The sequence below is a fragment of the Panthera onca genome, chromosome B1 (genome assembly GCF_046562875.1).
Source record: "Panthera onca isolate mPanOnc1 chromosome B1, mPanOnc1 haplotype 2, whole genome shotgun sequence".
NCBI classification, from domain to species: domain Eukaryota; kingdom Metazoa; phylum Chordata; class Mammalia; order Carnivora; family Felidae; genus Panthera; species Panthera onca.
In genome coordinates, this window is record NC_138342.1 from 197,632,421 (window position 1) to 197,660,116 (window position 27,696).

The 27,696-nt window shown below is 41.7% G+C and overlaps 1 protein-coding gene across 1 annotated transcript; it reads right to left on the reverse strand.

The window, feature by feature from the left end:
• Window positions 1–6,186: 6,186 nt before the first annotated feature.
• On the reverse strand, window positions 6,187–27,188 carry LOC145715426 (beta-defensin 109-like). The gene is made up of 2 exons (XM_081795436.1): window positions 27,056–27,188; window positions 6,187–6,392 (listed from the first exon to the last, which is right to left on the reverse strand). Exons 1-2 carry the CDS (start codon window positions 27,186–27,188, stop codon window positions 6,187–6,189), a joined length of 339 nt encoding a protein of 112 aa, XP_081651562.1.
• Between the last annotated feature and the right edge of the window lie 508 nt (window positions 27,189–27,696).

Sequence of the window (27,696 nt, forward strand, 5' to 3'; positions counted from 1 at the left end):
CACAAGGCAGGGGCTCGTAGGGGATGAGTGCCATCTCAAGAATCCCCAGAGAGCCTGCTTCCCCCTTCCGTGTGTCAGGATACAGCCAGACGTCAGCAGTCTGCAGTCTGGAGAGGAGAATCACACCAGACCTTGACCATGCTGGCAAATCCATCTTGCATTTCTAGTCTCCTGAACTGTGAGAAATAAACCCCTGTCATTTGTAAGCCAGAATGGCTGTGGTATTTTGTTGCAGCAGCCCAAGCAGATTAGGACAGCAAACGGATACCAAGAAATGGAGGTGCTGCCGTGACACACGCCTGAACGCGTGGAATCGGCTTCGGAACTGGTAACGGGATGCAGGAGTTTTGAAAACATCCACACTGCCAGGAACAGGGCCTTTAAAGGTGATGCAGATGGAAGGTCAGAAAACAAAGTGGAAGCGTGAGCCTCAGCCTTCTTAGAGGTTACCAAGGAGCCCTGGACCGAAGGGTAGCAGAGACCCACCCTGAGGGCCATCTTTGAGGTCTCCACCGGAAATGAGAAGCGTGTCATCGGACAATGAAGGAAAGGCCATCCGTGGCAAAGGATGTGGCACAGTCGTGTTCATGTTCCAGGGTTTTGCAGAGGGCAGTGATGAGGTTTTTGGGTGATAGTGGGGTTTGTGGGGTGCAGAGTCAATGGCCAAGAAAGAATTCTCAAAGACATCTTTGGTGCAAAAAGGTGATTTTATGAAAGCACAGGGACAGGACTCGTGGGCAGAAAGAGCTGCCCGGGACCATGAGGAGAGACTAGTTATATACTATGGAGTCTGGGAGGTAAAGCCCAGGGGAAGTTTCCAGTGAGATTTTCATATGCTAAAGAAGACTCCCAGGATACTGGTGGCCTAGCTTTTGTCAAACTGGGGTTGTTTGCCCTCTAGCAAAGCATTAGCATTAAGACACAGGGAGTTCCTGGAAAAGCGTTTTTCTCTGGTTTTTCTCTGCCTGCCTCAAGTATTTGTCAGTGGGCTGCAAGGTGTAAGGAAATTTAGTTCTATCTGCCATATCCTTCTGCCTTTGTTCCCACATTGAAACAGGGTGCTGTCGAAAAAACAAACAAACAAAAAACCACCAGACACTGAATAGAAGCAAGACAAGATTTTATTCACAGCCGTGCCTAACCTGATCTCCTGATCTTAAGGAGAAGAGTGCAGAGAATGGCCCTGAACAAAGGTAGCAGTGAGCTTATATGGATTTCAGCAAGTGAGAATACGTCATTATTTAGTTAACCAATTACAATTTACAACATTTCATGGTAGCCAATTATATTGTGACAAAGAGACGTTAGTTTCGGCGGGAACCTATCAATTTAAAGTTCTTTGTCCTAAGAGGGTTTAAAATGACCAATCATAGATACCTAAGATACCGTGGGGCAGTGAGTTCGTGACTTTTTACATGTTGGTCTTGCCTAGGCTAGATCTTGGTAGACGGGGTGGGGGAGCATTTGCCACCTAAGTTATCTATTTAGCAAACAGGCGAAGTTACAGAAGCGAGATTGGGCAGTTAGTAATTTCTGATAACCCTAAAAGGGAACTACATAAGCTATTATCTCAATTATTCATGAAAGATGAGTTTAAACCGAACTCATATACAATAAACTTTCTGATATCTTATAAGTTGACCTATTACAACATCACTATGGTGGGGTGATGTTGGGGCTCCAAGAATCGGAGTCTGTAGGTTTCTGGAGATTAGGCTGTTGATAAGATTGCCTTTTCCTTGTGGTTTACCAAGATATTTGTAAATACATGGAAACCCAGGTCCTGCAGGACTCTGATCTCTATGAGTTAACCATTTGTTTTTCCCCTTTCCTTTGTTCTTGGGCAGCCAGGAGAGCCTGAGGAGTATCACACACTTCCCACCTGGTGGGGAGAGGGGTGCGTCTGTGGCACCCTCGTCAGGCAACACTTAGGAGTCATGAAATTGGATATCTGGCTGAGGAAATACCTAAGCAAAGTGTTGAAGGGGTGGCCTGGTTTCTCATCACTGCTGCTATTAAATGCAAAGAGAGAAATGACTGAAAGACAGAATTGTTAATCAGAGAGGAAGCACAATCTAAACACTTAGAAACTCTCAGCCTACCCCGTTGAAAGGAGTGAACAAAAGCCGGTTCGGGAGAGAACACATGGGTGTGGCCAGACCAGAGAAGATTAGGAAGGATGGGCCACCTCAGCAAAAGCTACCAGCTATTCCTTAAGACGTGGGTGATTAGGCAGCATCTCCGCAGAAGGCAGGACATCGTCCTATGGAAAATTCACTCCTGAAGGCATTTCGGAGATCACAGCACTGAGCTCCCATCTCTGGCCCAGAGTGCACAGGCCTGGGGGGTGGCATGATTTCTAAGGAGCCATCTGGTGCCTGCTGCCACCTCACATTGGAGGCTCTGCTCCCTGTCCTCAAGCTCCTGGCTCCTCAGCAGCCCCAGGTGCCCCACAGGCCTCAGTGTGGTGGGCACTGTGCCTCGCCAAGCTGTGGGAGCATGGCTGCCTCCACCTAGATTTCAGAGATGCCCTGGAGAGCTGTGGACCCCAGGCAGAAAACGACTGCGAGTGTGGGGCCACCACAGGGATCCCTCAATAGGGTGATGCTTAGTGGAGCCATGGGGGGCATGGCTGTCCCCAAGACTCCAGACTGGTAGAGCAAGCAGTGTGCATTATAGCCCACGGGGCCGGTAGGCATGTGACACCAATGCATGAGAGCCCTTGCACGGGCTGTGCCTGGAGGAGGCATGAAAGTGGGGACACCCAGAGATGTGGGGGCAGGGATGCTTGGAGCCCTAGAGGCCCAAACCCTGCCCTAGTGTGTCTGGAAGGTGGGACCTCCTGTGCCCCAGTGGGTCTGAAGGGTAGAGTGTGGAGCCAAGATTTTTCTCAGCTTGACCCTACTGTGTTGTGCCAGGTGCTGAGAATCCCCACCCCTTTCCCTAGGGCAGTGTGCTGACATATCAGGAGCTGGGCATAGCTCCAGTACTCTCCCTCCCTCCCTGAAGGAGAGGTCTCAGAGTGAATTCACCTTTTACTAATGCCACATTGTCCAACCAGCTGGTGAGCTCCATGTGCTGGGGGCGGGGGGCGGGGAGGGGGCACACAGGGCATCATCGGTGTGAGCACTCAGGCTGGTTGCTGGGGTTCATGAATGGGCTGGAGAGTGGGATCTGCAGGCTAGTTATTGAGATCCATGTGTTGGTGGCTGTGAGTCCTGCAACTTCTCTTTGTCCTCATGTGCCCCTGGATGATGTGTAGATCCCCTCAGCATGCTGGGTGGGTCGAGACATAAATGGACCTGTCAGGCAGTGCCCCAAAGCACTGGGAAGCTGTTGCTACTGAACTACCTCCCCTATGAGAGAAATCAGAGGCTGAGGGCATCTCTCTCCATGCTGAGCTCTGCCACCTTGGAGCAGGGGTGACAGGTGACAGGTAAAGCAGAACTCTCCTTACCCTTTTCCATATGGCTGTTGTCACATTTTGTACAACAGTGGCATGCTACAATCTCTCATTGGGGCTCCAGAGCTCTCAGAAAGGTATTTTCATCCATGGCTGATGTTTCAATCAGTGTTTCTGTGGAAAGACAAGATCTGGGACCTCTTGCTCTGCTGTCGTACTTCCTGAACTATTTATAATGATCCCTTATAGTTCAGTATTCCTAGTCCAGTATTTAGAGCCTGAACATAGTTGGAAACATGCAACATACACACACCCTCTGTCTCATGGAAGTTAGTCAATATATTGACTTGCTAAGCCAGGTGGGGCATGTTCAACAATCAGAAAGGTTTAGACAGGATGTGGAGGCCTGGTGTAAGTTTAATATCAGAAGAATGTTTTGATTAAAATGATTTAAAACGTACCAAGAGACAGAAGATGTTATTACTGTACACGACTAATTAAAAGATACTTATAGGGAGATATTCATGACTTAGGAGATTATTCTTTCATCAGCAAGAGAGAACTAGGTGAAAGGTGGGCCGAATATATCAGTCTGTCCAGCAGCTTTCTGGAACCGGCCTCCAGGTTTCTTTCCTCAGGACTACAGAGTCTGATCATCTCGCATTGATGGCAGTTGTGATGTGGCCAAAGCCTATTGTTCTTACAAGGTTGTGAACTCTTTCCCGTGTATCTGTAAGGGTTTTATCTTTCTCTTGTAATCCTCCTCCCCCCAAAACTATGATTCCATCTCATTAAGATTCCATCTCATTAAGTCTCTCGGGTTTTTTCCTTAGTTATATGAGATGTAATGGTTCTAGGATAAATCAGGATAACAGGTAGTTTGGGTCGTCTCTAGCATGCCACTTCCGAAGTGTAAATAATGGGTGCCATACTGTTTTAAGTGAATTAAGTCAGATTAAGGGTGTCTTCTAAACTCTTAGGCTGTGGAACACTCACAGAAAATTAGTCTAGTTGAGGAACAAATATTGTGCACCCTATTTTGTGGAGTCTAGGTATGGATAAGTAACATAGGATTATATTGACTTGGCTGAGAGGCTGTTTATCATATCACCCCCCCCAAAAGGCCTAGTCTTTGTAAAATAAATGCAACTCAGGTGTGGTGCTTATCCAGTTCATCCCTGAATGGTGGAGAGGAGGGAAAGAGGAAGAGAGAAAGAGAATCAGGGTCTGTCCCTGTTTACACAGTGAACAGATAACCTGTGTTATGTCTCCAATGTTTTAAGGTCAAGTTGGCCATAACGTGAGTTAAGACTATACCAAATGATTGTAGAAAACGTCCACACTCCACCAATGAAAAAACAAAACCAAAGAAGACTTCATAAATACTGCATTAAAGAAGAAAGAAGGGGGGTCCTACTACCAAACCATATATATTTAGTTATCAAAATTTTCTACATGAGTGAAAAGGAAAACTCCTCCTGAGAATCTGCTTTGAGTTATGTAATTGGGTTGACGTCTTCCGACACTCGGGACAGGAAGGTGAGACCTCATGACACTCGAGCTGAAGACGAATTTATAGTCAGAAGTTATGCAGCATCAGGGGGTGCCTGGGTGGCTGTCAATTCAGTGTCCAACTTCAGCTCAGATGATGCTCTCACAGCTCTTGAGTTCGAGCCCCTCATTGGGCTGTGTGCTGACAGCTCAGAGCCTGGAGTCTGCTTCAGATTCTGTGTCTCCCTCTCTCTTTACTCCTCCCCCACTCATGCCCTGTCTTTCTCTCAAAAAATAAACATTTAAAAAAATTTTTTTTAATGTTATGCAGTATTAGAATGTCTATTTAGAAAGGGATACTGACAGCACACTCTCAAAAGAGGTCACTATATTTTTACAATAAAATGTTTAGGTCCTATGAAAAGGAGTTATTTATCTTAAGGAGTAATAGCTGGAGACTCTAAATGATCATGATGTTTCTCGACAGGAGGGAAGCATAAACGTCTCTTTGTTGGTTGAAGTTTTACCTTTTAGTGTACATAATACACATTTTTGTTGATCTTCAAGCTCTCATTCTCTCTCCTTTCTTGTTTTCATTTCCTTCCAATTATCTACCATATAGTGAAAATCCTTGTGTATTATCCCAAAATGATTTTCTCCTGCCCCATTCCAATTTTCCACCTTAGCCCACGCCATAGCTCTTCCCACCCCTGTTATTTTCTGTATTTCCTCTGTATTTTGCCTGTGCATTTTCTTTGTAGTCTCTGTGTGTCTAATTACATTTTGTATAACTGTATCTTCAGGTTTTGTTAACCTTTTGGTCTTTTGTGACAAATTCAAAAAACATTTTTGTTACATAAATGGGCTTTCTCACTTAAAATTAAAAAAAAAAATTTATGTTTATTTTTGAGAGAGAGAGAGAGAGAGAGAGAGCATGAGCAGGGGAGGGGCAGAGAGAGAGAGACAGAGAATCTGAAGCAGGCTCCAGGTTCTGAGCTGTCAGCACAGAGCCCGATGAGGGGCTTGAACCCACGAACCATGAGATCATGACCTGAGCCGAAGTTGGGCGTTCAACCAACTGAGCCACCCAGGCACCCTGGCTTTCTCGCTTTTAAAGAGATTGTGTGAATCTGAAGATGAGTCACAAAGAAGTAGTATCTGGAGATTTGAAACCCATATTTATTTGTTTTTATTGACAAGGGATAATAGGAATTGGTAATAAAGCTGGAAGCGTTTATGTATATTCCAGTGTTTTAGATGCAGAAACTTTCCTTCTGATGCTTTCCCTAGTTTCATTTCAATTTATGCTTAAGGGGTGCTTGATAATCTGAATAGATAAGTGGGGTTGGAATTGGAACCAGAATCCACCAAGATCTACAGCACTTCCATCTTCTTTTACAGGCTCCAATCTGATCCTCTGTGATTTTGCAGATGTCTCTTCTGCAAATGCCAGACAGATTTAGACAATGGTTTTCAGCAGAAGCCATACCACTTCTTACTGCAGAAGAAGAGAGGCAGTGAAATAATTAGTTCACGAGTGGAGTGTAAGACCCTGAGCCCTGTCATGTGTGAGGGTGGACGTATTCTGGCGGGACCAGTTCTGTGTGCAGAAAAGAAGCTGGACAGAAGACCTATTCAATTGTCCCATCACCTTCACTGTCCTTTTCTACCCAACAGCCCAAATGTTAACAACCCCCTCCTTCCTTCTCTCATAAGTTCCTGGCATTGCTAATTTTTGCTTCAGTAAGAACTTTGGTAAATGTCAAACTGGAACAAGGGGGTGGGCAAAAATACATGTCCACATAAAATTGTGAGGAGGCAAAAATTAAGCAAGAGAGTTTATATGGGATCAGAGAATTGCAGTTTGGGGTACACAGATTTGAGTGGCAACTCAGAGAGTGTCCTACTAGGAAGCAAAAGTTCTTAAAGCAAAAACGTTTTTTTTTATTTTTTTATTTTTTTAATGTTTATTTATTTTGAGAGAGAGAGCATAAGAGAGTGCACAAGTGGGGTAGGGGCAGAGAGAAAGGGAGACAGAGAATCTGAAGCAGGCTCTGCACTGTCAGCACAGAGTTCGATGTGGGGCTCAAACCCACACACTGTGAGATCATGACCTGAGCCAAAATCAAGAGTCAGATGCCCCACTGACTGAGCCACCCAGGTGCGCCTAGAGCAAAAAGGTTCTCAAAGCAAAAAGGGAATGCGTTATATATGTCGTTCACAAAGAATTTTTGATTGGTGTTGGCGGCAGCAAAGCTGATCTTGACTGAATATGGCTGGTTGCTAAGGCCATCACTAAGCAAAATCGCGTTCTGTAGCCAGGTGTTCGGGCTGAGTCCGTGGAATATTTGCGATTGGCCCAGATCAAAAGTTTATGGCTCCGCAGGTGAGGGCGTGCATACAGCCCACCTCCTAAAGGGCCTCCCGGCTCCATTTTAAAACCCCTTAACATAAGTGACCCCATTTCATTTCCCTTTCACATATATGTTCTAAACACACCGATTCCTTCGTTGTTGCTCCTTTATATGGATCTTCGACAAATATTTGCTGAGCATCTTCCGGTCACCAGATATTTTTCTTTGCACTAGCAACAGAACAGTGAAAATGGAAGAAATGTTTCTTATTCTTACAGGACTTAACTTCAGTGAATAAAATCTGACCATGCAAAATTAGGTTGCTAAGCTAATTTAGGAAAGCGGTGTTTAGAACAAAATAATACAGTAACTGACCAGATATCGTCTGGAGGATGCAGTGAATGGAACAGACAGAGAGAGGCTTTCTGAGGATGTTGCATTTGAACTGAGGTCTGAATGATGGGTGTGAAGAAGCCAAGCACGTATTCGTGTGAGGGCATGTTAAGCATATAGAATAGCTAGGTCCCTTCCTTAGTGTATTGGAAAAACAGAAAGACCTGTGTAGGTGGAGCACTATGGAAAAAAAAAAGGTTTGGTAAGAAATGAGATGAGATAAGACAGAATGAAGATCATGTGTGGTTCACAGGCCAGAGTAAGCTTGCAGGTTCCTGGACCTGATGCAACAGCTGCCTTAAGAATCTGTATGCCCATTCTCCTTTTAAAATGTTGTTTTTTACTTGGGGCACCTGGGTGGCTCAGTTGGTTAAGTGTCCGACTTCAGCTCAGATTATGATCTCACAGTGTGTGAGTTCAAGCCCCGCATCAGGCTCTGTGCTGATAGCTCAGAGCCTGGAGCCTGCTCTGGATTCTGTCTCCCTTTGTCTCTGCTCCTCCCCCACTAACACTCTGTCCCTGTCTCTCTCAAAAATAAATAAACATTAAAAAGAATTTTAAATGTTGTTTCTTTACCGTTCCCATCTCCTTCTTTCTCCTATCTGTTTAGCTCGGGGGTAAGGTGAAGTTTCAGGAAAACAGATCGTGTGGATCTGTGGTGGTACTCGTCTATTCTACACACACCAGTTGACTCTAAAAAGCTGAAAATTTGTCATCATGTCCAGGCCATTCTTTTCTCCAGATGACTCACATTAGAGCCAAGTTAATTTAATAGGAAACTCTCTAATGGCAGAGCTGATGACCTGGCAGTACAATCCTCAAAATCACTGTCCAGTAGAAAAGCCACCTAGGGAAGAGGTAGGAGAAGACAGTTAATAGCTCCAATTGGTTTCACCTCTGTATTGAGAATTTGCATAGTGTCAAGGATTTCCCACCCATGATGTAACTGAAGGTCCACTCAATAATGAATAGATCCCATCAAATAAGAATTTTTCAGTTGTCACATTACTTTTATTTATATTTGCCTATTGAGGCCATTCCTAGCTAAGAATGGTAAGACAGTATTTTTAGATTAAAATTTGGTGATAATGTCCCTGTTTACTGTAGCAGAATGACATATACAATATACCCAGTGGATCGAGTAATTTAAATATGTATTTGGAAGGAGAGAATTGAAAAGAAAATCAACATTGATTTCTGATAAACATTATTTTAAAAATAGGAAGAGGAGGATATTACCTTAACCAAATTTCAATTCACCTGAACATAAAAAATATCCATATAGCACTTCATAGTAAAATACTAGCCTTAGTCCCATGAAAATCAGAAGGGAAAGAAGAATGTCCACTGTTGATAGTGTATTAATATGTGGTAGGGGAACAGCCCCTTCCTCAGGAATGTGGTGGAGGCCTTCTCAAAACAAAGGAAGGCAATGTAGCCCAATCAACTCCTATACACGTATCCATAGCTCTGGCACAACTCAGTAACTTTGCCTGTGTCCATCCAGACTGTATGTCTGTATGTGACATTCCTCACGACGCTGTGATGTAGACCGCCCAATCAGATAGCGTGTCTGTATGTTACCATGTGCGGGAGACAAAGAAGTAGAAATTGTATAAAAGGCTACACCCCGCTGCATTCGGGGCTCAGCCTTTTGATTCTTAGCCCACTGAGCCTGTGCTAGCACGAATAAAGCTGCTTCCTGAAAGGAAAGGCCTTGGTGTCCCATGAGAATCCTGCTACAAATAGAGTTCTGAAATTTGTGGACAACACCATCAGTGATAAGAGGTCAGTGATGACTTGAGCATACTGGTTTTGCTCTCCTTCTATTCCTCCCCAGACGCTATTGGAATTATGTGGGTAGCATTTTGAAAGAATCTGTAGGAGTGCCCCAAGGCACAGAGTACCATCAGTACATCAGAAACAGAAGTTCCTGGAAGATGCAGAACAAATATGATGAGACTGAAAGAACGATTTAGGCTTTTGGCCACAATTGCAAATTAGATACTCTCAAGTGACTGCCGTCATGAAACAAATGGATCGTAGTATCTCTGAAACACCGCTATTCTTGAAAGTGGTAGGCCAGTGTCCTAGACTACTCGCTCCTTCAGGAAAAACAAGTCTTCGAACTGAAGCTTGAGCAGTGGGGCTCTGCACTGGTCGGCTGGCTGGGGTGGGGTTTCTAGAAGGTCATTACTACTATCAGCAGTGCTGACGGCGGTCCTTACTCCTGGAATAGCAGCAGTGGCAGTTTGTTAAGCCTGCAGCTCCTGCACTGAGAAGATCATGGAGGAGGTTTCATGGTGGTAGCTTTGGATGGTAACAGAGACACATGCTCAACTTAGATCCATAGGATACTGGTGGACTAAGGACAACCAATGACTTCACCATGACATGATCAGCAAGGTAAGGTACCATGAGCAAAAGTGAATGAAATAAACAACATATTTGGGCCCTCAAGGACTAAAAGTATTGGCATGACCAATGTGACAAATAATTAAACATCTATGTATCACATTGTTTAAAGAAATAAAACCTACTATCACAAAGCTGTACAAGCAACAAGGAGGTAATATAGATGATAGAATAAGTGGGCAGTTTCAAAAAATAGAAACTTCTAGAAGTGAAAAAAAACTTTTTTGAAAAAAGAAATGAAGGTATTAATGACCAATTATTAGACACAAGTGACAAGAGAATTAATGAATGAATAGATACATCTAATTTATTTACCCAGAAGTTAGTACTGATACACAAGGTCTCACATTTATTAAATTAAAAGCCGAGACAAGAGAGGAATAAGAGGAGGAAGTCTTAAAGAGATTCTCTGGAAATGATGGAAAAAATACAAATCCACAGATTCAAGATAAAAAATCACTCCTAACTGATAATATAAAAGAGATTCACATTAAGTTATAAAACAAAACAAATGGTAGATCATAAAAACTTTGGGGAAAAAAAGGACAAAACACTTAAAATGAAATTAAGCCTCTGACTCTTAATTTTGGCACAGGTCATGATCTCACGGTTTGTGGTTCGAATCCCACATCAGGCTCTGTGCTGACTTGGCTGAGCCTGCTTGGGATTCTTTCTCTCTCTGCTCCTCCCAGGCTCACACTCACTCTGTTTCTTTCAAAGTAAATAAATAAAAACTTAAAATTAAAAATTAAAATAAAAAAATAAATGATAAGCTATGGCAGTAAAGTGAAAGTCAAAGAAGATGGACTGTGAGAAAATACCTGCTGGGATGGAATTGTGTTCTCAGACATGCTTTCTTTCCAGAATAAGGATAACATTTACAGATTCACACATAAAGACTGAAATGACTCACCACCAATATATCTACCTCTAAGGAAGTTCTAGAGGACATACACTATGAAGAAAGAATTTAACACAGACAGAAGGTGGCCTCAGAGCCAAGGTAGAATTCTAGTAAATACCATGAAATTGATGACAGTAATAATAATACTCTCCAACATAGGAGGTTTGAAAAAGGACAGGAGTGAACTTCTACTTCTGTTTAGGATGTAAAACGTTACAAAAGGAATTGCTCTTTTCCTGAAAAAGAGAGCAAGCTGGATAATTCATAGATCACAGTTTGTTAAAAGCTCAGCCCAGAGCTGAGTGCTCAGAGAAAGCTAATTAACTAAAATCCAAAGTGATAAGGCCCTACTGAAAGGGGAGGGAGTGACATCACCACGGTGGGGGTGTGGGAGAGCCCAGCTTCCGTCCCCCCATGAAGATGAACAATTAGCTATCTGTGAGCAAAAACCACCCTGGAAGAGCTCTGCCTGTGCACTCAAGAAGCCACAGAGCAAGACAGTGAAACAAAACCCTGAGAATAACGTACACGAAGGGAAAGAATGGCATCAGATTACCTGTGCCATCCCATCCCCAAGGTCAGCATGCTCAGCCCCAAGGGGGATGTCCCCATCTAGAAAGAGCCCCCCTATCAGGGAAGGGAAGAGGCAGGTGAGCCACAACTTCCCTAGCCTTTGGGGGGCCTCCTGAAGGAGATGTTTCAGTTTTACCCCACCCAGACTGGCACAGCCGTGATGTGTGGAGGTGGCTAGGAACAGAGGAGAAAAGCAGGGGCTACCATAACCACCACATGCAGGTGGTGACTGCTGTCCCCAGTGACTTGCTCTGCCAGGACCCCAGCAACTTTTGCTGTAGAAGAAACCAGTGGCCAGAAGAAACAGAACCCTGAAGTTTCACTGGGTTTTCACCCCACAGAGGTCCTTGGTCACTGATGCCAGCCACTGAGTCCCTTCCTACTCCTTCCCCTGCCCTGCCCTGCCCTCACCAGAGCTGGGAACCTGCACCAGCATCCAGCCTAGGCCTCTGTGGCTTCTCTAGTGCAAGACATTAGCATAGACCCCCACAACTGACCCCCATGCCACGTGTGCACTTTGAGGCTGTGCATTTGCACACCTCTGGTCCGATGCCTGTTTTTGGCCTCCGTTGCTGTGTCCGCTGATGGTGAGATCCTGCAGTCATGAAAATGCACGCCAACAGTCAAGGGCCCCACAGCAGCTTACGGACCTGGATTTGAAAAGTTGAAAAGGAGGGGACACTCCCAAACTCAATTGACAAGGCCAGCATTATTCTGACAACAAAGCCAGATAAGAACACTTTAAGAAAACTACAGACCAAGGGCGCCTGGGTGGCTCAGTCGGTTGGGTGTCCGACTTTGGCTCAGGTCATGATCTGACAGTTTGTGAGTTCAAGCCCTGCATTGGGCTCTGTGCTGACAGCTCAGAGCCTGGAGCCTACTTCAGATTCTGTGTCTCCCTTTCTCTCTGCCCCTTCCCTGCTCATGCTCTGTCTCTCTCTCTGTCTCTCTCTCAAAAATAAATAAACATTAAAAATTAAAAAAACCCTGCAGACCAATATTCTGAATGAAGATAGATACAAACATTCTTAACAAAATACAGACACACTGAATTTAACAGCACATTAATAGGATCATATACCATGATCAAGAATGACTTTTCCTTGGGATGCAAGGATGGCTTAGTTGATGCAAATCAATCAATGTGCTATTCCCCATTAATAGAATGAAAGGTAAAAATCATCTGATTATTTCAATAAGTGAAGAAAAAGCATTTGACAAAATTCAATATCTTTTCATGTAAAAACACTCAATGAATTGGGTGTAAAAGTAACATACATAAACATAATAAAGGTCAAATATGACAAACCCACAGCTAACATCATACTCAGTGGTAGAAGTCTGAAGTCTTTCCCTCTAGATCAGAAAACAAGCAAGGGTTTCCACTGTCAATACTCCTGTTCAACATAAGTACTAGAAATCCTTGCTAGAGCAATCAGGCAAGAAAAAGAAAAAAAATGGGTCCAAATTGGAAATGAAGAAGTAAAATTGTCTCTGTTTGCAGATGACATGATATATATATGATCTATATAATTAACTCAAAATGGATTAAAGACTTCAGTGTAAGACCCAAAGTTGTAAAAGTCCTAGAAAAAAACAGGAAAAAATTTGCCTTGACTTTGGTCGTGGCAGTGGTTATTTGGATGACACCAAAAGCACAAGCCACAAAAGCAAACATAAACAAGTGGGACATTAGCAAACAGAAAAGTTCCTACACTGCTAAAGAAATATTCAACAAAATGAAAAGACAGACTACAGAATGTGAGAAAATTTTTGCGAATCATGTATTTCATAAGGGATTAATATCCAAAATATATAAGGAAGGCACATAACAACTCAAAAGCAAAAAAAGAAACCCCTCAAGTAATCCAATTAAAATATGGCAGAGGACCTGAATAGACATCTTCCCAGAGTAGACTACCAAATAGCCAGCAAGTACATGAAAATGTGCTCAACATCACTCATCATCAGAGATATGCCAATCAAAACCACAATGAGATGTCACCTCATACCTGTTAGAATAGCTATCATCAAAAAGACAAGAGATAGTAAGCACTGGTGAGGAAGTGGAGAAGACATGGCACACTGGTACATGTTGGTGGGAATGTAAATTGGTGTAACCACTCTTCAAACAATTAGAGAACTACCATACGATCCAGCAGTCTCACTTTTGAATGAAGGAGATGAAATTACTGTCTTGAAGAGATATCTGCATTCTTATGTGGATCAAAGCATTATTCAATTCACAATAGCCAAGACATGGAAACAATCTAAGAGCCCATCAATGGATGAGGGATGATGGATGAGAAATCTGTTGTGTATATAAATATCGAATATAATTCAGCCAGACAAAAAAGAAATCCTGCCATTCATGACAACATGGATGGACCTTGATGGCATTATGCTGTGTAAAATTAGAGAAGGACAAATACTGTATGATCTAACTTATATATGAAATCTAATATCAATCTCATAGAAACAGACTGTGGAATTGTGGCTGAGAGGTGGGGAAACGGGAAGATCTTGGTCAAAGTGTACAAACTCTAAATTATAAGATGAATTAAGTTCTGGGGATGTAATATACAGCATGGTGACTATAGTTAACAATTCTATATTGTATACTTGAAAGTTGTTAGGAGAGTAGAGATTTAATGTTCTCATGGGAACAACAACAAAATGGTAATTATGTGAGGTAAAGGACATTACCTTACCATGTGTGGTAAACGATTCACAATATTAACGTGTATCAAATCATCACATTGTTCATCTTAAACTCACACAATGTTATATGTCATTGACATCTCAGTAAATCTGGAAAAATTAAAAATTAAAAGAAGTAAAAGGGAGGGGGCCCACATGTGTTTTTATGTGTGGATGCACGGAAAGAGGAATCAGCCCCTTCAGGAGATAAAAAGGAAACAGCTGAACTTCAAACAAATGTTTAAGGTCTAAGTGTGGGCTTTTGTAGCATTATGGTATCACTGGGTCCCAGATACATCAGACTCACTCTTTTGTCATGCCATTCCATTGAGTGTTTTTTAGAAAATCGGGTGGAGAGCAACAGGTCTGTGACCTGTTGGAGGGACAGGCACGTAGGGGCTACTGAAATTTGAACCCGAGCTGAATTGTGAAGTCTCACCCTAAGGCAGAGACTTTGTCCCTAAGACAAAGTCTTGCCCTGCCTCGTACAAGGCAGCAGCTGTGTGAAACTGTAGAGGATGTGGAGAAGGTAAGAGAATTTCCTCACAGGTACACAAGTAGAGAGTCTAATGCAGTCTGATGCATGGCAGGGCAGGGATGCCAAGGGAGATTCTGGAGACACTCTGTCCTTTCACTGAGTATGAAGCAGCTTCTGTCCAAGGCTAGACATAGACAGGAGCCCTGAGGGGGACCTCCTAAGGTGCACATGTGGAGGCCTACTGAGGGTGGAGGGGATGCATCAGAGCCAAGAGTAGGTCCATGGAGTGCCAGCTACGGCACCCTGTGATGGGGGAAAACTGTATGGAGGGATATCAGGAATTCAGATTTGGATATGTTACCTTTGAAATTAAACCAGAGATAGAAATTATGCCATTGGATATTTGTTACAAGTCTGGAGTTGAGAAGAGAAGTCCAAGAGGAGAATTTAAAAGGATGGGACTAGCCCCAAGGAGTAGATGGGGAGAGGGAAGAGAAGAGGCCCAGGAACTGAGAGCTGGGTCTCCCCAATATGGCGAACACTGGGACAAGAGGTGGGAGTAGCTAAGGAAATGGAGGAGGCAGGTCCAGGCTGTGAATCAGGTGAATGCACTACCCCGGAAGCCAACTGAAGAAAGTATATGATGAAGGAGTGAGCGACCATCTGTTTTAAATGCTGATGATTGGCCAAGTAAAGTCACAACAGTTGGTGACCGTTAGATCCAGCAATGTGGGGACCCTTGGTGACCAGCAAGCACAGCTCACATAGCAGGGAGAGGGTCGGGAGAATGTCTGCTCAGAATATACTTAGGGATTCGAGAAGAAGGACTGGAGGTGGAAAATGTGGATGACTATCTTGAGGTGCTTTACTACCAAATGGAGCAAAGAAAGAGGGTGCTAGCTGGCATTGGAAGAAGAGGGGAAAAAAAGTTTGTCGTTTTTTTTTTTTTTTTAATAGGAGAAAGAACAGCATGCTTGTATGCTAACGGTAACAATCCAGCAGAAATAAAATTGATGATATGAACATGAGGGAAGAATTGCCACTAGGGATTGGTTTCTAAATGCACAAGAGGGAATGGGACCCAGTGTGCAAATTCATCCTACCCTTTCCTTTTCTCTGGCTGTCTGGGGCATCTGCTGTGATTTCAGCCTGTTCAATCCTGAGGTGGTTACTTTAAGTATGTCTCATTTTTTCTTGATCAGTGTCCCAAGATTATTAGTCTTTAAAACACCAACTTTTTGTTTTGGTGATTCTTTTACCTATTTGTGTCTCTTTCATGTGTTTCTCTAAATTCTAACTTACCTTCATGTAGCTTATTTCAGTGTAATTTACTTGCTAATTTTCATATTGATGTTTCCTTTGATGCGTGCTTTTTGTAGAAGTATATTTCTGCATTTCCAAATATTTATATTTTTGTTAATGATTTCTGGCTTAAACAAATTAGTTCAAAGAAGTTGTTCCCCAATTTTGCAAAATTTTACTATTTTATTTTTTTCCAGCTTTCCTGAGATAAAACTGACATATAACATCGTGTAAGTTAGAAATGTATAATGGTGATTTAATATGCTAATAATTTAGATTTTTAAAAATTTTGATGCTTGCTTTATGTTTGAGTGTATGGTCATTTTTATAAATTCTTTGGCTGAACTGAAAAATGTGTATTCTGTAGTCGGATGTAGTGCTTTCAGATTCTTTCTGAGAAACCCGAGGGAAGGATCGGTTCCATCTCATTGGTTTGTAGATGGCCATCTTCTCATTATGTCTTCACACTGTGTTCCTTCTGTATGTGCCTGTGTCCAAATTTCCTCCTCTTTTAAGGACACCGGTCATATTGGCTTAGGTCCCACCGTAATGACTTCGTTTTAACTTAATCACTACTGTAAAACCCCAGTCTCCAAATATGCTCACATTCTGAGGTACCAAGACTTAGGATTTAACATACGCAATTTTAGGGGTGCCTGGGTGGCTCAGTTGGTTAAGTGTCCAACTCTTGCTTTCAGCTCAGGTCATGATCTCATGGTTCATGGGATCATTCCCTGTGTTGGGCTCTGCACTGACAGCGTGGAGCCTGCTTGGGATTCTCTGTCTCCCTCTCTCTCTGTCCCTTCCCCACTCACATGTTCTCTCTCTCTCTCTTTCTCTCTCTCAAAACAAACAAACAAACAAACAAACAAACAAACAAACAAACAAACACCAGAGGCTCCTGGGTGGCTCAATCAGTTAAGCATACGACTTTGGCTCAGGACATGATCTCACAGTTGTGAGTTCAAGCCTCATCTGGGGCTCTGTGCAGACAGCCTGTGGAGCCTGGAGTCTGCTTCCAGTTCTGTGTCTCCCTCTCTCTGCCCCTCCCCCACTTGCTTGCATGTGGGGGCTCTCTCTCATAAATAAACATTAAAAAAAAACTTAAAAGATGCATTTTTGGAGGGACACAATTTAGCTCATAACACTCTCCTTTTCTTTCTAACCTTTATGATTGCTTACATTGTAGGTGTTTTTGTTTGTTTTTTGTTTTACTTTAGTACCATGTAGTTGAGTTTATTTTTAAAATAAGCACTGACCATCTTCTATTTGAAATAGAAAAGTAACCTGTTTGCATTTTAGTGTCATCACTGATATATTTGAGTTTATTTCTACCATCTTTCTTTTCTGTTTGCCTAGTCTCTGTTCCTTTTCTCTCACTCAATTTCTCTTTTCTACTGGATTGTTTTTAAGCATCACATTTTTTTATTAGTTGGGAAATTAAGCCTTTGTCCCCATTCTTAGAGTAGTTCTCATAGAATTAAAACTTATATTCTTGGAGTGCCTGGGTGGCTCAGTTAGTTAAGCAACTGACTCATCATTTCAGCTCAGGTCATGATCTCATCGTTTGTGAGATGAGCATGGAGCCTAGGCATGGAGCCTGCTTAAGATTCTCTCTCTCTCCCTCTCTCTCTGCCCCTCTCCCCTGCTTGCTCACTCTGTCCCTCTCAATAATTAAAAAAAAAAAAAAAAAAAAAAAAAAATATATATATATATATATATATATATATATATGGTCTTAATATAGCAAAGTCTAAATTTAATCAAAATATTTACCCTTAAACAATACAATGACTTTACAGCTTTGTCATCATCATTGAACTCCTCCCGATTATTGACTTTTGTTGTCAACTATTTCAATTCTACTGTTTTTAATTCCTACCACTTTCAAACACTTAATGGGTTTCTAAATTTGTTCACCCCAGTTTGAGAAGAGTATATTTTCACCTAGTAAAGCTGAGGATTCATATCATAAGATTCCATTCTATCCCTAAGATGGTGCTCCAGGGAAACCAAGACATATGTGAGAGAATTTTTAGAGTAAGATTGTTTATAATAGCCAGCAACTAGAAAAAAAAAGAAGAAATTTCCATCAAGATTGCAATAGTTAAGTGTGTCATTACTGTTGTGTCAACTGCAAATAAGAATAGTCAAGTGTTTTTCATTTCTAGTTCTTCTACTTCATTCATTTTCTTGTCTTATTGATTTGTCATTGTACTTTATAATAATTATGAGCATCTGTATATAGACAGGCCATTACCTATTTAGCTGTGTTTTGATTGATGGGAATCAGGTATGGGATCTCCAATCTTTTGTTTTTATAGATAAAGTTGTGATGATTAACATTATACACATGCTGCTTTCATATAGATGATACATATATATATATACAGATAGATAGATTTTATATGTATATATATATACATATATATACATATACATATATATATACATATATATGTATATGTATATATATATATACACATATATATATATACACATATATATGTGTATATATATATATATACATATATATATATATATATATATATATATATATATATATATGATATATTCCCATGGGAATGGATTGCTGGGTCTAAAAAATTTTGTTGCCTGTTCATCTTTCATCATGTAAAAAAATGTTTAGATTCCAGTACTGTTCACTTTTCATTACTTCTGTTTTTGAATGAGATGAGTTTTTCCCAGACCTAAAGCTTTGTGTGGCATTATGTGCCAGGAATTAATTTGTGTTAACTCTTACTTTTATTCAGACCAATAGAGATAAGCAAGTATAACATTACTCACAATACAATGTCTCTCTTACCCTTCCAGATTCACCTATAGATTATGTATTGCATATATATAGCTTTTTTACACCATTCTTGGTTTAATCTGAATTATCTGTTTGTCAAGTCCACTATTGGCCCCTGGGATGCTCTCACTAATAGCCCGTGATTTCTGTTTTTGTTTTGCTAAGGAATGTTTTTGAGTTTGTTCTTAGGGTGTGCCCTTACCTTCTAGAAGTGTTCTTTGCTGGAACCTCATAAGAAATGGAGACATTTGCCTCTTTTTCTCACATTCCATCTATATCCTAGATTACTTGAAGATGCTATTTTCAATTCTTTTTCTCACTCATGTTGTTTTTTGGTGATTTCTAAACAAAAATGATGGGAATGCTGAAAGTCCTTTTATAGGCTCCATTTATTAGAATGTTTGTCTTACACTCTCTCAGGAACCTCCAGAAGGTCTTATATTTATTCTTAGAAGAATAAGCTATCCTCAGTTTCCAGGTTATCTTCAATTTCTTCATTAGTTTTATAGATACTTCTCTTTAAAGGACTGGAAAATGACAAGATGGATCACAACTCTTGTTAGCCTTATGTGAAATAAGAAAAAAAAAACTATCCACACTCTTTTTCTTGTTTATAAGTGTTTACTTATTATTATTTATTGAGCATGTACTTATTATAATAAGTGTTTACTTATTATTATTTATTGAACATGTACGTTTGACTATATAGTTCATTCCTGATTGAACTGCTAGCATGAACCACATTTTCTTCTAAATAAGAGTTCATTTTCTTACCAATCAATTTGACACTCAGAATACTAGTTTTTGGGTTACTCTGAAGGACTCCAGAGCTGTAAGCAAAGGGAAGAAAGAGACTGGCACACTGTCACAAATAGGGGACTGATGTTTGTGGGCAACGAAAATGGTGAAAGCATCCCAGCTTCCACATATGTATATTTCCATGAAAACTTATGACCTCCCCATTTCCTTCACCCCCAGCTCTTGGGAACCACCAGTCTACTCAGTGCTTCCATGAGTTTAACTTTTTAGATTCCACATATAAGTGAGATCGGGCAGCATTTGTCTTTCTGTGTCTCACTTCTGTCATTTGGCATCACGTCCTCAGGTTCCTCCATGGTATTGAAAATATATGGATAAATCTTCATGCTGTACACCTTAAATATATAAATCTACACTTGTCAATCATACCTCAAGAAAGCTGGGAAAAACTTGTAAAAATAGCCTTGATGACCTTATTTTAGTTCCAGCTTTACCAAATCTTCGGGTGGCATGTGATTTCTTGAAAGTCGTGTTGCTGTTAGTTGACATGGTTTGATGTTCACCAGCTCAATATTTTAAATTCACTGACAGGCTCCTAGCAACTTTTCTCCATTTGCTCAGTCTGTGTGGTGTTTTTTCTGGTTGTTTCAATGGTATTCTCTTCCTTTCTCTTCTCCGATTCTGTCTTATTCTCTCATGTCCTTACTTCCATTTTCTTATCTTCTCTATTTTGTCTTCTCTTTTCATGCTACTGGCTTCCCCTAAGCATTACCACATACTCCTGAAGATTTAGACACATATTACAGAACAGTGACATGACTCATGCAGGGATTTCACATCTGAATATCAGGCCCATGTCTTCAAGGTTATATGCTTCTACCTGGAAGATGCCTAGGTTCCTAAAACTCAAGATGTTGAATCTGATCCTCATTCTGTCCTTGTCTGAGCCTCAAAAATGAAGACACATGAAAACATCCTCCTCACTGTATTTTCTTTCTGGATTAACACCCTTTGACTTTATCCAGGAACCCAAGAATTATCATTCCAGAGCATTCATTTATTCATTAACTATAATCAATGATAGCTCTTTCACGTTCCCTCCACGTGTCCCTTCTCTTCATCCAGAGTTATTGCTCAGTTGTATTCTCTTACAGGTAAAGTCCCATGATCATTCCCTTTTAGGCTGCCCCTTCCTGTTCATCTTCTTCATTTCTTAAAGAGATGTTTCTAAGGGTAAATGAGTCTGTCCATTCCATTATCAGAGCCACACAGTACATGGCAAGCCCCTCCTGCCCCAGCACGTGGCGCTCTGTAGGCTGCCTCTGATTCTCTTTGCCAGCCTTCAGGCACAGTCACTTTGCCTCAACATCCCTGCGTGCTGAACCTGTAATACACTGTGACCATCACATCTTGGTGTCTTTACTCATATCCATTCATGTGTCTGAAGCCCCCTGCAGTCCTCAAATTCACTTTGCAAATCATCTTTCATTTGCAAGCATATACAATCGTGATTTCTTGTTAAATCAATGTGGGCTTTTTTTGTACTTTGACTAATCTCACAAAAATAATTCATTCACTTCCTGTCTAACCTCGTGTTCCGAAACATCTATGCTTTAACTTTTCACTTATTTTGTAGTAATTTTTTTTACATTTTTATTTATTTTTGAGAGACAGAGCACAAGTGGGGGAAGAGCAGAGAGAGAATGAGACACAGAATCAGAAGCAGGTTCCAGGCTCTGAGCTGTAAGCACAGACCCTGATGCAGAGCTCAAACTCACAAACTGTGAGATCATGACCTGAGCAGAACTCAGGCGCTTAACCGACTGAGCCACCCAGGTGCCCCATGGATGTACTCTTCTTGATTCAGCCTATCCTTAGAGTTGTCAACAAATTTAGCAAAGGATAAAAAGAGCAGTGTGTGGACAACATGGGAGATTAACATTGGAAACTCCATCAAAGCAGGAAATATGTCCCTATTTTTGTCACAGTATAGTTCCTCAGTGGACACGATAGTCCACTTGATATATTATTACCTAATATGAAATTTAGAACAGTGCCTGGCAGTTAGTATATCCTAAACAAATTCTCCTTTAATGTCAGAAGAAAGTATTTCCAAGTGCAAACATACTGATTATTTTGTCTGATATGTGTTTTCTTTTTTTTTTTTTAAACATTTATTTATTTATTTTTGAGACAGAGAGAGACAGAGCATGAACGGGGGAGGGTCAGAGAGACAGGGAGACACAGAATCTGAAACAGGCTCCAGGCTCTGAGCTGTCAGCACAGAGCCTGACGCGGGGCTTGAACTCACAGACCGTGAGATCATGACCTGAGCTGAAGTCGGCCGCTTAACTGACTGAGCCACCCAGGTGCCCCTGATATGTGTTTTCTAAACATGCTTGGTCCAATTGATAGCAGCTCATCTTGTATGGCATACAAATTATTTAAACTCTTTCCACATAGTTGATTATCAGCCTCTGCAACTCTGACATATTCTTTTCAGATGCATGTATGAATACTTAAATTATAGAATTGTGAAGTATTTCTATGGACCTCAGTCATCTCATCTGAAAATGATGAGTTTGAACCTGATAACCTAAAAAAATTTTTTTTAATGTTTTATTTTTGAGAGAGAGACAGAGAGACAGAGAGAGCAAGCACGAGTGACAGAGGGGCAGAGAGGAGGGAGACACAGAATCTGAAGCAGGCTCCAAGCTCCGAGCTGTCAGCACAGAGACTGACACAGGGCTCGAACCCATGAACCACAAGATCATGACCTGAGCTGAAGCTGGATCTCCTTAACTGACGGAGCCACCCAGCCACCCCTGATCCTGATAACTTTTAATTTCCATCTTAGCATTAAGGATTTATGATAGCAGAGCATCTCCTTTGGTGTTACTGTCTCCATTTCCCAGCTCAACCATTTCTTACACACAGCTTGTGGATGAGCACTCCAAAGGATGTGCTCCTCCTACTTGCTTCATTTTGGGGACCAGATATATGCTTTGGCACCTATATTCTTTAGCAGATATATGCTTTGGCAGACCAGTATTCGGTCTTCTCAGTAACCCTTCCCTGGGGACTGTAATCCTCTTTCTAAAATCCTATTCTGGGTCTATGCCATTTATGCAGAATGACCCTGTGGCCAGTTTGGCTGGGATAGTTCTAATTTCTGTCTGCTCTTGTGATACAGTTATAACAGTGCTCCATTTGCTTTATTTTCCAAAAGTGTCTGTTTTGGATGAGAAAAAAAAAAAAAGACATAAGATCAACCTAACCTTACTTTTACAACTATGAGCATACCTCTCCCATAATGAGAGCTGTGTATCGTTACTTCATTTTGACTCTGAATTCTTTTGAGAGCCAAATACTTACATGACAGATTCTCCCAAGAAACACCCTTAGCACTAGATCTCATTGATGGGATTCCATCCTTCTCTTCCTCTGACCTCGTGAGTAGATCTAATGGTAGATGCCTCTGAAATCCAATCCTTTTAGATCTGCCTGTCTATGAATCAATTGTCATGCCTCACCAAGGCGTCCTAAGTACAGAGTAAGGATAAACAGAATGTGACTGCATCAGGCAAAGGAATTGTCTCTTTCCTATTTCACCGCATTATAATCATACTAACGAAGCTGTTGATATCAGGTTTATGAATCTTGTCTGACCTGCCAGATAGCTTTCTAGATAGCAGACCTGAGCAATTAGCCACCGCCTTACCTGGGGATAAGAGTGTCAAAAAGAGGAGTGCGAAGAGAAACACATGGAGTCCCATGGCTGAACGACCAGTGAAGAAAAGAGGCATCGACATGCTTAGAGCCTGGGGTTGCTGAGCCGGGCAGATCCATGGCTATTTATGATGCTTCCTGGGCCTGTGGTTTGTTCTTGGTTAGTAGAGCCTAACAAAAAGGGAATAAGTCAGGCTCCCACAGGAAATCTCCAGGGCCAAAGTACACAAAGGTGGTGATAACTCATGGACGAGAAAGCAGAAGGTCATACTGTCCATTTCCCACACACTGAGGACTTCCTCATTGTCAGCTCTGTTCTCCAGTAGGCTCCATGCATGCATGCATGTACAATCATCGATCATGCCTTATGTATCTGTGATGCATCAGGCAGTACAGCAAAACCCAGGGCTACACCAAATCCATCACAATCAGATAATGGGAAATGGAAAGTTAAGTGAGTGTGGGCAGTAGTCTCGGTAAAGGACACAACCCAGGAGAGACGGTGGTTATTTTATATAAATCAATAGTATTAGTTTCTACCAAAGGGTAGGAGAGGGGAGGGGTAACGAGAATGTCAGGAAAGGCTTCGTAACAAAGGTGATACGGAGCATGCTTCAAAAGAGTTCCGTGAAGCATGCTCTGTATCGCCTTTGTGTTTCATCTTTATAGCAACACTGTTATGTTGAAAGCATAATCCAATCTCTTTTTATATGTTATATCCTTTTAACTTTTTAGTATTTTTAGTATTTATTTAAGTATTTGCATTCTAATTAAAACCTGGAATTGAATCTAGAAAACACGGAAAAGCATAAAAACATTAAATTGCTTGGAATTCCACTACTGAAATTCAATCATAGCTTAAGATTTTAGGAAATTTCTCCCAGTATAGGTATCCTTTGCTATCTTGGCAGAATAATCACTATGATAATTGTACTTCATTTTAAACTACATTGCACTCTGTAGACAAAAATCTACTCTATTGGATACTATGATTTTCAGCTCTTCTGATGGTGCCCAATGACCCCTGCCTCCTTTTCTTCATGCCTTTGTGCAGTCTCCTTTCCTCAGAGGAGGCTGGACATGGGAATAGGATACCGCAGAATGGATGGGATATTACTTTCTAGATTGGGTTACATTTTTTCCATCTTGGTTACCCTCTCTAACCCTTATTCTGGCTTATTCAGTTGCTCTGAGTAAAGCGGCTGCCATATTCTGAGCTGCCTTATGAAAAGACCCTTGTGGCAAGGGACTGATGACTCTAGCAATTAGCTAATGAAGACCTGGGGCCTGTCAACAATGACATAGGTGAGCTTGGATGCAGATTCCTCCCATGCACTCACAGTCCATCCTCCGGGTGAACCCCCAATCCGGGCCAAAAGCTGGACTGTGGGTGCATGGGGGCCTCCTCAGAGCCCTTGAGCCAGAGGCACTCACCTGAGCCTCACCACATAAATTGTTTACATAGTAAATTCTTGTTTTTTCAGGCTTCTAAGTTTGGGGTAATATGTTGTGCGACAACAGACAGCTAATAATACAACAGTGCATCTGTCCTCTGGCAAAAATGCTTTCATAGGGCATGAGTTCAGGTGTGAGGATGCCATACGTGTCACAGTTGTGTTTTGGGTCTTTTCCAGCCGCGCGTTAAAGAGGGGGACGTATAAAAATATGTAAAATCGCCACGCAAATGACCCTATCAACCTTGTGTACAATTAGGCGTCTGAGTGTGTGTGTGTGTGTGTGTGTGTGTGTGTGTGTGTGTGTTTGTGTATGTGTGTGAGAGAGAGAGAGAGAGAGAGAGAGCGCACGATGGGATGGGAGAGAGAGAGAATAAAGAAATACCATCAGGAAAAAATGATTGGTTCAGGAGTGTTCCCTGTGATAAACAAGCATTGCTGTTTCTTTTTCAACTTTATGTTCGTTGTTGAAAGAAGGAAGAACAATGAATACTCCATGATAAAACTGTAAGAGACATTTTAGATCCTGCTGAAAAAAAAAAAATCATTGCTATTGGTAATAACCATAATAAGGAGGTGAGCAGAGACAATGACAGTGGTCAGTTGCAAAGTCCATTTCATGTCACCAGGAGCTATATAATCACAGGGAAAGAAAGCACACAAATACCCATTTACAGCTTTTGCTTCTTTGTTTCTTCTCTTTGCTTCATTCAGAGATTCAGACAGATCAGCGCTTATGGCCAACTGATTCTGAGCCAGCAAGAGCTATGAGTGCCAAATCCACCACATTTTTGGATTTGAACCTGGCGGATCTCACACATTTTCTGATTCCCTCCCAGTGTGGCCATTTCACTTTTGCTCGACTCCCCCTCCCTTAATCCAACCATGACTACTGTCTCACCCCCCTTCTCCCACCACCAAACCTCACTGAGCCACTGACTATTTAAAAATATTGTCTTGTTTACTTTTTATCTTGCTAAATATTATTTTCATTCGTTCTGTACCTTTACTGCACTGTTTTATTCTTCATTTACACCCCAGCACATATTGATTGCGGTGTAGAAGGAAACACAATTCCTGTAAGATTTTGTTGTGTTCTGTTACATATATGGACCTACCAGTGTGTCATATGTTAAATAATGAGGAAATTGACGTTTTAAGTCCTTGAAATTGTACTAAAACCCTTGGCGGATGTTTAAGTAGATATCGAAGAGGATTTTAGCGATTCTCTTCTGCTAGTGGAGAAGCAAGAAACACGAAAATTATGTTTCAGTGGATACACTGCAGAGCACAGTCACCGTCAGAATTGTTATCACATTCAGTTGAATAACATTTTACACTTTACATTATTTTACATCATAATCCGGTATAGTATGTAGAAATGTTGGCTTCTCTGCTAGGTAAACCAGTATAAGGAAGATTTTCATTATCATTTCCTTTCTGGTTATTAAGAATGTTCTTTTCTGCTAGGTAAACCAGTATAAGGAAGATTTTCATTATCATTTCCTTTCTGGTTATTAAGAATGTTCTTTAATTATTTTATGCTTTCTTACCTTAGTGTTCATTTCGTTATTAAATTCCAGTTACACTGCATGAGGATCAAATGTACTTGTCCGTGCTATTTTCACTTAGAATGATTGGGGATCTTGGGTCAGTTCTCCTTTATGTTCTGTAGAAAGAGAAATTGAGGGGCACCCCGTTGGCTCAGTCAGTTGAGTGTACCACTCTTGATTTCAGTTCGGGTCGTGATCTCAGTTTGTGAGTTCCAGCCCCACATCAGGCTCTGCGCTGACAGCGTGGGGCCTGCATGGGATTCTCTCTCTCTCTCCCTCTCTCTGCTGCACCTCCCCACCTTGCTGTCTCTCTCTCTCTCTCTTTCAACGCAAATAAACTTTAAAAAAGAAAAGAGAAATTAAATTATATCTCACATTGATAATGTTTAGAGTTGAACATATGTTTTCTAGATTTTACTTTACAAACTGTTGTTTTAGATCCTCTATAGTCTTAATGTATTTTTCACCTACTTGGTCTATCAATTGTCAGTGATGAAATACAGCCTCCATTATGCTTTGTCTCTTTATCCGTTAGGCACCTAGACCTGTCTGACAGATTTAGAGGATGATGAGTAAGTAGCAGCAGCAACAGAAGGGCACAAGTAGTAGCCGTGACAGCAGGACTTATAGGAGCCGGGATTCAGGTGACTGGAATATACTAGTATTTTGAACAAATTTAAAACCAGATTGGTTGCACAGGTAAAGAAGGGCTCAAGAGAGGGCTGAGGTTACCCAGAGATGATGGCAGGCAGCAGGTGCTACCCCGCAGGGGGACACCAAAATGGAAGGAACCGAGAGCCTGCAGAGGGGTCTCCCAGCTCTCCAGCTCCTGAGGACGGACATGCCGCCCAGATGTCGTGGGCATCCTTGGAGCTCTGAGAAGAGACTTCTCTTCCTATGGAAAGGGGACAGGAACTAGCTGTTGCTGGTGTCTCTGTGTGGGCACGACGAGGTTGGCTCTGGCCGTGCCCTAACAAGGGGGACACTGCAGCTGAGTGGTTAAGGAAGCTCTTCCCCTCTTCTCCAGGCTCCAGCCTCCTCCCCCTCCCCAGTGCCTGAGTTTGTTGTGACTCAACTGGAAGCAGGTCAGCAAAGGAGTCTGGGAGGCGTAGTTTGCCAGCCGCTGTCCCAGCGTCACCGGAGCACTCTGGGACACAGTGGTGCCACCGCAGAGATAGCATTCCACATTTTGAATAGTGATAATTTCCTCTGACGTGCAGATGTTTTAAGTGATTATGTTGTACACTCATTTATAATTGCTTGGATGCATTTTTAAGTCATCTAGGGAAACAGAGTTCCACGGCATCACACAAAAGATTAAGCATGGAACGGGGAGTGAATTCATCAGATTCGTTTGGACAATCAGACCTGAT

Excerpts from the sequence above, each read along its gene's own strand:
- LOC145715426 (XM_081795436.1), bottom strand. The coding sequence starts at position 27,188 with ATGCCCACGACATCTGGGCGGCATGTCCGTCCTCAGGAGCTGGAGAGC. Across the intron at positions 6,393-27,055 it reads CTGCCTGCCATCATCTCTGG|TAAGAAGTGGTATGGCTTCT; the intron begins GTAACCTCAGCC and ends CTTCTTCTGCAG.